At 55.7% G+C, this 11849-nt stretch overlaps 2 protein-coding genes across 2 annotated transcripts; one reads left to right on the top strand and one right to left on the bottom strand.

Annotated features, from left to right (window-relative positions):
* Window positions 1–1939: 1939 nt before the first annotated feature.
* Window positions 1940–5340, bottom strand: poa3 (20S proteasome alpha subunit C). Its single transcript, XM_002948212.1, has 7 exons — window positions 5032–5340; window positions 4860–4947; window positions 4648–4763; window positions 4347–4405; window positions 3648–3771; window positions 3124–3249; window positions 1940–2700 (listed from the first exon to the last, which is right to left on the bottom strand). Exons 1-7 carry the CDS (start codon window positions 5191–5193, stop codon window positions 2614–2616), a joined length of 762 nt encoding a protein of 253 aa, XP_002948258.1. The 5' UTR covers window positions 5194–5340; the 3' UTR covers window positions 1940–2613.
* Window positions 5341–8400: 3060 nt separating this feature from the next.
* On the top strand, window positions 8401–10399 carry VOLCADRAFT_103869 (uncharacterized protein; the record flags this gene model as incomplete). The annotated part of the gene is made up of 3 exons (XM_002948360.1): window positions 8401–8490; window positions 8859–9055; window positions 9419–10399. The coding sequence occupies 3 exons, from the start codon at window positions 8401–8403 to the stop codon at window positions 9639–9641; spliced, it is 510 nt and encodes a 169-aa protein (XP_002948406.1). The 3' UTR covers window positions 9642–10399.
* Between the last annotated feature and the right edge of the window lie 1450 nt (window positions 10400–11849).

The following is an 11849-nucleotide window of genomic DNA, read 5'->3' as shown; positions in this document are numbered from 1 at the left end:
TGAGGATCCCACCGGCCGCGGCTGCGGCGGCAGTGGAGGCTCCGCCGCTGCGAAACGCCTGCTTACTCGCGGACAGCATCTCCGGCGACAGATCCCTAGGTGGCGGCGGTAACGGCTCCAGAGGCCCGGGGTGCGGCCCCGGGTCGCGGCGGGCAGGGTGCGGGTGTGCGTGTGGGTGCGGGTGCGGCAGCGGAACCGGCTCCGCTAGCGGCCCGAATCTGTGTGTGGGGTGGTGCGGCCCCGGGTACTCGTGATCACCGGTGTGGGAGGAGCTTTTGGGTCGGCGGCATCGGGCGGCGACAGAGACCCGGTGGGGAAGGGGATGGGGGTGATGGTGGAGGGACGGAAGAGAAGAGGATGGGGAGGTGCGGTCCGGTGGCGACATCAGTGGCGACAGCTGGGGAAGAGGAAGCGCGGGTGCGGGAGGTGAACCTGCTGGATGCGATGATGGGAGAGAAAACACCGTGAGAAGGTTAAGGTGTATGTAGAGGGGGCACCGAAGAGGTTCAGGTAGAGGTTACGGTCACAGCTTACATTGAGGAATGGGAAAAGGTTGCTGGTTGCTTTATTCATACTTTATTCATGGATACTGGGGCTCGTGTGTGTTAGTGTGTGTGTGTGTGTGTGTGTGTGTGTGTGTGTGTGTGTTAAAGTGTGTGCTTGAAATCGTGTCCGTCCTCCGTAAGCGAATACCGGGAGGCCGAGTGAGGAGTGTGGCCTGGGGCAGCCTATTGCTGCTTCGGTGTTCGTTAAAACTGCGTGTTGGGGAAATGGGAGTCTGGGCACACGCGATGTGAGCAGCACCGCGATACGCTGATGTCAGCATTGCTCCCGGTGTTGTTCCGGCTGCCTACTGCTGACGTCCGAGCATCTCACCAGAGCAGTAGCAGTAGGACTAGATGCGGCATGACAGTTCAACAATCTAAAGCGGCGCGGTCCTGGCAGTTTATACAGCAGCCGCTGTGACCACTAGGCGCTGCTCCGTACCTGTGTTGACGAAGCAGCAGCGACCCGCGGGTCGCTCAGAAGATACCACCACGCGCGCCATACGGCGCCACGGAAGCCCAGCGATAGCCGCCCTCATAGTCGTTGTGCTATCGGAAGAAAGGGAAGCCCCGAGCGCGTAAAGCAGCAGCTCGGTCTGGTTCAAAACGAAAAGGGTGGCGTATGCCTGGAGCTTTCGAAACGAACCAGAACAGGTGCGCAAAGCAAGGGCCACGTGTTCTGCTGGGAGCAAGAAGGGAAAACAACTGGATCGAAATATGGTTTGGTAAGTCTTACCTGACTTTCGGCCACGATCTAATGTGTCGCGACCGCCAACGCTTACTGCCTCCTTTAACACCTTGTTGGCCAACCCTGGATCGAGGATCGCCTGGGATTGCGTCATTTGCTGTTACGGCAGTTGCAGCGCTTTAGTTGCCAAAGCACTATGCTTGATGATTTCTGTAAAAGTTGCCAGCTATCTTGACCGGGACCAAGAGCGTGCTGTCTTCGGCCCACAGGGTCTGAAATCTCGCACTGCTGCTGGGACGCTTGGCGAGATCAGCTTTCCACTGATCTTCTGGATTAACCATCACCCATAATGAGCGGTAGCAATCATCTGGCCTGCAATCTCGTTTACGTTTCCGGGAGAGATTTCGGTCTCCCTTGGTTTTTGCCATCCCGTTCAAACCGCTCCGCTCTCAGCTGCGCCCTAAGGAGTTTTGCTTTCATGTATGCCATTGGTTTGGACCCACAGGTAAAACACATGAGGAAGCCCATGCCTCAAGCATTGCGCTTCAGAAGCCAACTTTTCACTTGCAATTGCAGTCAGAGGAACCCACAAAGCGCACAGCGTTGCTTTGCAGTCATACAGTGTGACCTGTAACTTGGCGGAAGGGCTGCGCTAACTAAAGCAATATTTCTATCGTCCACTGCTCGACTCTGAAGGTCATTTCTTAAGGCCGGTTTTGCCCTTCTCTTTTGGCGGCGATAAAACAGCCTGGTTAGTGCTGCTGCCCATGCTGCCCCATGCGATCCGCCCAGCTGCCCACACCACCCACTGGTAGCTTCCATCACGCCAGCAAAACGCATCCTTCTTCATCTTCATATTCTTCTTCCTTTTCTGCGGTTCCCAACTCCGGGTTGGACCAACGTTTGTGTTGCGTGCCTGCTCCGCTCGTGGGGAGAGCAAGCCCCTGCTTGCCCTATCCCACCATCACCATCACCATTGTCGTAACGATGATCACCGAACCGAATGTGCGACCCTGGGCCTACAGAACAGCAGCAGATGACCGCTACAGCGCCGCGGCGATTACAAAAGCCCACTAGCCAACCCCTGTCGCAACCCCAGACAAACCCCCCTCGAGACAAATCCCCCTCGAGACAAACCCCCAACATAGGTACACCATGAAACCCGACGGCCAGCCGAAGAACGGCGTCCGTCCCGGCTCTCCCGCTTCAGTTTGGACCAACCCAAGCTCCTTCCTGAATTCCGTTGTTGTCCTCTCTTCGCCCTTGTCCTCCCCATAAGCTCCCGGCGAGCTGGCCCAATCGCAATCTACAACCCTCCTCATTACTGCTTTATCGCTGCCGCACCCGCCGCCATGGCCGCTCCCACCATCCCCCTATTCCTCAGCTCTGCGCCGCCGCCTCCTTCTCTGCGTTGGCCGCATCTAGCAACGGCTGCAACTCCGCAGCCTCGTAAATCTTGTACAGCACCTGTACAAATGGTCAGGTGACGTGAGGCGGCGAGGAATGGAATGGAACGGAGAGTCAAAAAGCACTTTTCAGGACGTGACCACATAACCCCACCCCCACCCCCACCATCATCATCAAGCGGAGGCGATGGAAGAATAGGAAAGACCAATCGTCCGTTACATCCCAAGAGGAGCACACAGCGAGCGAGGAACAATACAGCGGTAACAAAGGCCAACAAAAAGCTGGTGGCAATGACGCAGCGGAAAGGTAGGAACTAAAAAGACACATTCCTGGTCGGCCGCCCATCCCTGGGGCCTGAACATACAGAACTGAGCCTTCCCGCGGCGTCTGGAAGAAGCTTTTGCCTGGGCAACGTGGTGCGACATGAAGCATGGGGCGGGCAGGCCCGTTTCATGGGCCTCTGAACACGCACTCCCCTCTTACCTCCCCGCTTCCCGGGTCCCGCGTCACAGTGGCCAGTTCCACCTTATCCGGCGTGAGGGAGGTATCCATGGACTTGGCCAAGACCTTGATGATAAAGGGAATGGCCTCAGACATCGGCAGATCCTCCTGAAGGGAGGGAGGAGGGTTTTGGGTTTCCGAAGGGGTCCGAGTGGAGGTGGATGGGAGTTGCGGAGGTTGAGAACTACACGGCATGTAAACCCCGCTCCATGACTACTACCCAAGTCATCATTGGTCAGTAACTTAGGAATATTCCTGATGCAGTATCTATTTAATCCTGGAGTACAAGCTTATATTTGGTATCTGCTTCAACCGTCAGTGCTTCGTCTTACACCTTCCAAACAACCCGTTTTAATGCCAATGGGGCGGTTCCATCATGGGGCTCCTCACCCCAGCTCCCCCATTTCCCGCGGGCCCCCGACGGCCCAAAGACCTGTTCGGTCTTTCTGCTGCCTTCTCATCCCCTCAACAAGCCTCCCTGGACCCCACGCCCCTCAAGCCTCCACCTTGAAGTCGCTCTTTAGCAGGTTGTTAGCCGCCTGGTGCCCCGCCCCAATGGCCACCGCCTTCCAGCCGCCGTAGTTACCCGAGGGGTCTGATTGGTAGAGCTGGAAGCCATAGTGCTCGTCCCTGAGGGGAGGGGGGTCGATACGGAGCCCGTACCCGCCAGTCAGGTGTCTCGTGGAGGGAAATGGCGCAGGGGAGCGATAGCGGAAGAGAGGCTGTGACAGCCGGGCCCTTGGCAGCCCAGCATCATGGGTTCCGGATAACACCCAGTGCTTGATACGCTGTGCAGTGTTGTGAGGAGTGCCTCGCTGTCCTGTTGCGTTCGTCTCACGTCTTTTTGCTGATGTCAGCTGCTACGTGGTCAGCAAGTACCGGGGCGGCCTAAAGCCCACAACGTGGTTCCCAGCGTTGCCGCTCCCACGACCCCTTCAGCCCGCCCCGTGAGGGCACCCAAAGCCTCCACCATCGCACCCGGCACTGCAACGGAGATTCACCCGACCTGGCCTTCCCCTAAACTATCCTTGCCTTGTCCCAGGTACGGCACAACGAGCAATACACGCACACATACTAGACCACATTTCGGGGTATCCCGTAGCGCCCCTGGGTGGTCACCAGACGAAATGGGCCGCATTGGCGCGACAGCCTGAGATGGTTCCCGAGCCCAAAAAGCAACCCATTCGCTCGTCCATTTGCCGTACCATCCAGCGTACAAAATGGACACTCCAAACGGCCGCTGCCCTCCGAATTGCGTGTAGCCCTGCCGGCGGTGGGTTAGGAAGTGGGCCAAATTTGGGTGACAGAGGAAGGGGAAGCTCGGAAGTTGTGGAGAGCAGGAGGGTTAGAGAGACAGAGTTCAGGAGCCATGTGCAATTGAATGCGATGACCGGTGGGGAGGAGAGGAGAGGAGAATGTGGGGTCCAGAGGCGGCCACCTCCCTCCTGGCGTACGGCAAGCCGTAGCCGCGCACAGAGGCATGCGTTGCCGCCTACATGTGGTTACCTGCTTGGTGTCACAAACGTTGCGCACGAGCTGCTCAACCGGCATGGGCTCCTGGTAGGCGAACAGGTACCGTTGGGCGGCTAGGCGGCAGATGTTTAGGAGGATGTTCGCATCAGCTGAAAAGGGCATGAGGTGCAGCCCACAGCGTTAGAGCAGCTCAATACATCACGTTGTGGAAGGGGCGGTTTGGGTTTTTGCCACAACAAACTCACCTGTTATGCCGGCAACTGAGCATGCAATGTGGTTGTCTATCCGATACATTTTCTCTCTGCGGACGCCCACCGCATGTGTATCGAGGAGCTGCACAAGCAATACATGAAACGTTGTGGTTGGCTCCAAGATAAAGGTAGCGGAGAAAGCCACGATCGCGCGCGCCGAGTTCACCTTGGAGGTGATCTTTTTCTCTGCTACCAACACGATACCATCCTTCGCGAGCAGGCCAATGGAAGCGCCAGCGTTGGAAATGGCCTCCATCGCGTATTCCACTTGGTACAGGCGCCCCTCAGGGCTGAAAATTGTTGTGCGTGAATCATACCGCCTAGCCATGATATTCGGCAACCGTTAATATAAGTGCAATGTCAAATGCCTGGCCCCAGAAACGTAGACTTGGATAGCAAACACAGATCTTGCGGGACTTTTAAGTTGGGGCACGCAATCTAGCTCAGCAGGTTGCCCGTAGGCGTCAGCAGGGTACGGAATCGCAATAGTTGCATCCTAGCTTGGGGAAGCTGTGCTGCCAATTTGCTCTTGCTCAAGTGACGAGAGGCCCTGGTCGCGGAGCGACCGAAAACTGCTCTAGCGACTGAATCTTAGGTATTGTAGCAGTACAAGCAAACAGGTGGATTCAACAGGATATGTAACCCCGCTTTCCGATTACCCCATCGCAAAGTTCATTCCCTAACTGTAGCAACGACCAGAGGCATGACCAACTCCGCAGTCAGCCTCCATACGCTTCCTGGATGCTCTGTAGATGTAATCATACTATATAGGAAACCTATTTGTCATGCCTATTTCCCACGAATCAAGCTGCCACAATCAGAAGCTGTTCTTGTCCCGATGCGCCCTGCTGAGTGTTCTCTTCCAACCATGCTTTAGTAAACATTATGCAACCTCTAGCACGAGGAGGGCTGTACAAACCAACAACGCCCAGTTAAAAGGCATACGTCTTCATGCAGCAGAGCCGGGAGGGGATCGTCTCATCTGCATGAGATACGTGGGAAACTTGACAAAGCCTCCGCCAAGCTCTCCACGAGGCCCCCGGATATTCCCCCGGATAAAGCCATCAACAGCTGCCACCGCGTATCCACGTCCTTGTGGCAGCAGCCAACGAGCAACGAGTTGTGTCCTGGGTCCTTACAAATCAGCCTGAATGCATCATGACGACAGCATTGCAGGAACGTTTGATGAGCCGACGGGGTCAAGGCCGTTTTGAACCCCTTCCGTCATATGACACCATCCGTGGCAACATACAAGTACTCAATGAGTCACCGACCGTTCGCTAACGACCGAACGCGACGTTTCTTCTTAGAGGCTGTCTCCAGGCGGATGTTCGTACCGGCCGCGACATGCAGTTTGGGTGCTGCTGCTGTCCTTTAGCGGCAAACGGAGCGCATATTGGAAGATTCACCGCGCACATGCCCGTTGGCGGTTATCCTGCCTTTTGCTTTGGGGACTTTCGGACGGTTTCCTGTCCATCCTCGGTTGTTTTCCTAATATTATTATCTGCGCCCTTCTGGCAGTTCCCGGGCGCCTTTTAGCACTTCGGCACTCGCCAGGGGAGCTTATTGCTCGGTCCTGCCGTGCTGCGTTACTAAACCACCAGCCTCCAGCTCGGCCTGGTAGCAAACAACCTGTTTGCGAAACCCCCTTCCAACACCAACCCATTGTGAAAGTTGCACTAGTGGCCGATAGTGCTGGCAGTTACCTGTGTTGCACCGTTAAAGAATCCTAGGACCTCAAGGGCCCCGGCAAGGGCCGAAGAGCCACAAGAGTGACCCACCCGAGGCCAGCAGCGACAAAGCAGGGACCGCTGCGGTGTGGCAATCCAGGGATTGCCCTGGGTGAGTGGGGAAACCTCGGTCACTGCATCAGCACACATCTTTCTTATAGTCCGAATAACGGCAGTTAAAGAACCAAATGCGCATGTGCGACCCAAGTAGAAGCTTGGAATCCTCTGCCGTACTGTGGTCCGGCACATTCATGCATGCGCCCTGCTTCCACGCACCACGGCAGTTCCTTTGCAATAACTAACTACTCGCCTATCTACTTCTCTCCAAGAAGTTCAAGCTTATCGGGCACACCCATAGGAGGGCTCTGGCTCATGGGTGCGAGTGCCCTGGCAATGTACACCGACGCGCATGATGACATTTCGGGTCATTCGGTTGCGCACGTTGGTTTGGGGGTGTTGTGAGTGCGCCAGGGGCAGGGATACCAGGGGTACAGTACGCACTCCCAGTAGTACATGTACCGGCCCATGAGGCTTCCACATGAGGCCCATGACATGCGCCCTGATGGCGCGGAGCGCGAGAGGCGGAGCTCATGCATGCTGCCTCGGTCGTCGCCATCACCATCACAGTACCCCCCCCCTGGCCGCGTTCATGTAGGCTTGGGAGTCACTACAGCCGTTGAAGCTGTGGATGGAAGTACACGGCAATGGCGTGTGGGGGGTCATTTGCATGTGGGTCGTCGTGGCTAGGAAGGCCAGCTAGAAGAAAGCCCTAAATCGACTGTCCCCGGCCACGAAACCGACCCATGTTAACTAAACCCCTAACAGCTTGGGCCGTATATTGCACCGTCATTGCTTTCCTTATCTTTGCCTTGCGCGGTATGGGGTATGCTTAAATAAGTGTTCTCTCTATGTGTAGCAAGCTTCGTAATTGGAACACAGCACGCTACCAAAGCACCCAGGGAAATTTGGTTCCGCACGCGGCCCCCCCTGAGCTGTCTGTGCAAGGGCATCCAACCAGTCGCACAATGAACGTGCGTAGCATACCAACGAAGCAACCAGCTCTTCCTGGCTGATTGAGAACATGATAAAGAGATGTTCTGCAAGGAGAGGAGGCCCTACAAGGGCCGTTGAGGGCGAGCTCGAAAAGCAGCAAAAGGTGGCAGCGGGTCCCTGCCAACGCACAATTTCCAGCATTAGTTTAATGCCAACAGCCAGCAGGCGGCCGATCGGCACCGTGTGCAAGTGTGCAGGAGTTCAAGCGATAAAGGCGATTAGCCGGAACATCCGGAAGAAGTGGGCTACTGCGGCATAGACCCTTTGGCATAAATGCCTTCAGGCAGTAGTGTGGACCAGCACGGTGCAACGTACCGAACAGGCTTATCGGCTCAACTAATTCCGACTCTGCTGTACTTGCACTTCGACGCAAAGGCTTGTATAGAGCATTCTTGCCAAATCTTTGCAGCTGTTTTTGTTTTCTGTGGAATGAGATATAAGCAATCTACATATTAGTATAGCTGTGGCTGGCATTGAAACCCGCAAATGACAAATAGAACGCTCACTAACCAGACTGCCACGAGCCTTACAAGCACAACAGGGCGAAAGCAACGTCCTGAAGACAATACTGTATTTGGGTATGAATCTCCACCTGACACACCGGCCTTGCATCGAGACGTCCTGAAATGGGTTCAAGGCTTGGACCTTTCCCAGTCCTTAAAAAACTGTCGAAGGTGACTGTGAATGAAACTGTGTGAAACCATTCTGAGATTTTTAAATTGCGAGCTGTGCGACCGGTCATCCGCACACGGATGCTAAACGGCATCGTCGGTACCCTCTCCGTGCGCAGAGATGTAGCCAATGGCTTCCTCGTCGCTGAAATATTTTCACGATATTTCCCGGTGAGGAGCTTCATGCCTGAGCAGCTATGTGGCTTTGTAGCCTAATGGTCGGAAGTCATGGGGGGCTTGGCCCTGCTACCACCATCTACACTTGGCGTCGCATTCGTAAACCCTGGAACCCTCCCCGTTACCAAATAACCTCCGTATCACAAGCGGATTGCTGCTGCATCTGAAGAGCCTCCATACCCACCAGTCCGTCCAACTCCAGTTGACAAACACCCAACACCCATATCAATATAACCCCACCCCGCCCCTAACACTCCCAAACCATCCACCAGCCAGACGCGCTTCCATTCCTTCCTCCTTCCCCCCTCCCATCACCTTACACGCCTCCCCCTCCTTCTCCTCCTACTCCTCCTCCTCCTCAGGCGGACATACAGATGCACTCGTTTGCCAACGCCACCTCCAGTCACTACAAGCGCGACAACTGGGACCAGCTCAAGGTCTTCAGCACCAAACAGGGCATCAGCCTGCCGGTCGACCTGGTAGAGGGCACCATTCAGGGAGTGCACGGGGCCGCCAGCTCGCTCTTGGAGCACCTGTACGAGGTGTTCACGGGTAAAAAGTGAGCAGAGACAGACGGGAGGGAGGAGGGGCGAGTGAGCCGGGGAGGATGTGGGGAAGAGGGAGGCCAAAGTTACCGGATGGATGCTCTGATGGGGGGAGGGGGAAGCCCTTGGAAGGCCGCGTGCGCCCCGCCGCGAACGTCCCACAGTCCATCCTGGAGCCGCAGCCCAGGCTCCGAAACCTCGCAGCCAACTCGTTGAGCCCTTCCTGGGGCCCAAACATCTCTGGAAGCTCCCATAGCATGTTAGCTTGAAACACATCCTTCGTTCCCCTCAACATGTCCGAATTCCGAAACCATTGCACTCTTCTTTCCTCCACATAGCTCTGAAACCATCTCTCGCTCGGCCTCGCTATGCCCCAGGGTGCCGAGGCTCAAGGTGCCGGACGCAGCTGCCGCGGCGGCGGCGGCAGCAGCCGCTCGCGCCGCTGGCGGCGGCGGCGGCGTACAGGACGGCGCACGTTTGATTTCTTCCACCGTCAAGGCCGCCCAGAACCTGGAGTTTGGCCAGATCACCACACAACAACTGGCAGTTGATGCCATGGCCCTGAGGAAAAGGCTAGCAGGGGCTCAGGGGACGTCCTGAGCATTGTTGCGAGCGAAAGGAAAGGATGGGTGGTGTGAGGTGCTTGCGGTAGTGGGATTGAGGATTGATGGGGTGGGGAAGGCAAGGGGAGGGAAGACGGGTTGCTGCTCATGGGCTCAGCCGCCCGGGGGGGGGTTGCATGATACCGCCACAAAACGAAATGTCTCTGTGAGGCGGGTTGCTGACCACTCCGGGTGTTGTTTTGCGTTGCGGAATCGGGGTCGGAATCGGAGTCGAAGTCGGGTCAAGCTGCGGGCGGTGGAATATTTCGAAAGAGAGTGAGGGAGTGGGATTTCAGGGCAGGGTATGTGGGGAGATAACGTTAGGGATAAGTTAGGCTTCGGGGTTCGACACGCTCCCGTCCAAGGATGACAATGGATATATAGGTGTTATAGACATATCAATGCTATGGCGCTGCTTCTAAAGAATTGTTCGAATGTGTCACCGTCTTAGGTAAATCCTTGCATATGCCTATCATCATACCGTGAGAGTAGAGTAGGGCAGGGATGTACGTCATTGCGTGTATATGTGTGTGTATGCGTAGCCGCGTATCTTGCGTATCTTGCCGGGCCTGACGCTGGGCAGGGCATGTGCATGTGTGTATATGCACATTGTCCCAATTAACCCTGGAGATGGGCCTAGGAACACCCACACTAATTTGAAGAGCAAAAGGACATCTCGGAATGTGTCGCTAGTTTTGCTATTTTCTCTCCTGGACTGTAGAAGCTTATTTCCAAACGTGTGATATAAATCTGTACACGCCTATCAGATTGCAACCTGATGAGTTAAGCTTGAATCCGCCTACGGACTGCAGCATAGGTAATGTGCGGGTTTTGACTTTTCAGCATTAAAACCGTACTTCCTACATGTCCATTAGTTCCAACTGTTTGACCGACCGAAATCGCGCCAGTCAGCCATTCGCCGAAATCCGCCGGGGGGAAAGATATCTGGGATTTGAATTCCTTAACACGGGCGATCGCTACACTGCCTCGCACACAGCCATGTCAGGATGGAAACACAGCAGGACCTCGCATGCTTCACGATCGCCCCCATGCCTGGGCGCTTAGGAGCACTATGTGCCTCTGTGTGTGTATTGGGGGGGGGGAAGTGGCAAACATGCTCAGAACATCCCCATAGAGCTCGACCATGATACGCAATCCGTCGCTGTATCCCATCCGTAACAGCCATAGCCTCACATGCCAACCGCCACCGGAAGCGCCCTTCTCGTGGACGGATGCCTGACAAACAAACACACACACCCCTGGCACAGATGGTCACTGCGAGGGGGTGCGGCATTGTGCCGCGCGATAGGTTTGGCAGCGATTTGGTCAATATCATGTCACATATCATGTCATTTCCCCCAAGTGAATGGAGCATGAGAGGAAAGGAATTACGCAGAATCATGGCGCTTGATCAGAATTACTGTCGAAATGGGTTGCGGTGCAGTCCCGCCACTGTCCTTGTCCTTCGCGAGAGATGTTATGCATTTAGGTCATTCACTGGATAACGCGGGTTAACGCGGGAGCGCAAGGCCCTAGTCGGTCCAGCAAGTTACATTTGCTGTGTGCAGACCAGGGCTCAGTGCAAAAACGTACGTACATTATTGCGTCGATGGATGATCCGAAAATTGGTGAGCGTTAGCCGGTACGACTGCCGTACCTGCTGCGCCCGAATACCTCCATGCAAAAAATCACAAGTTAAGGCCCAATGCTTTCAGCTACGGTACACCGTTCACGTGATGTATCCCTGCAGGAGCATGCAAATGGAGCCAGCTGCACAGCCTTGCGACTGAGCGTACCAACTCGGCCCACAGCACGCACAAGATGCAGGGGTTGTACGAGTGCCTGTGCATCACACGTCTTCGATGATGATGCTCGGCCGCTGAACTAGAGCTGTGAAGATTTCAACAACCTCGCATTGGGTTCCTCTCGCAACTCCTCCAAGACACGCAGACAAGGGCTGCTGCCCACGCGGGGGGGACGCAGCAACCGACCACACGAGCATTGGGGAAACCAATCAGGTTTTAGAAATCGCGGATCATGGGACCACGACATATGCAGCCCTCGCACACACATATAGGTCGCGCCAACGGATCTCAAGCTGCAAGTCCACTCGTAAGTCCAAAGAGCTCCAGTTCATCCCGGTCCCGCCAAGGTACACATCCGGTCCCGGAGCGTGTCGGAATTGGTCACGTCGACGTCCGGTCGG

This window comes from Volvox carteri, assembly GCF_000143455.1.
Source record: "Volvox carteri f. nagariensis unplaced genomic scaffold VOLCAscaffold_9, whole genome shotgun sequence".
Taxonomy (NCBI): domain Eukaryota; kingdom Viridiplantae; phylum Chlorophyta; class Chlorophyceae; order Chlamydomonadales; family Volvocaceae; genus Volvox; species Volvox carteri.
Note: the sequence above shows the minus strand (reverse complement) of the source record. Positions and strands in the feature narration are given on the sequence as shown.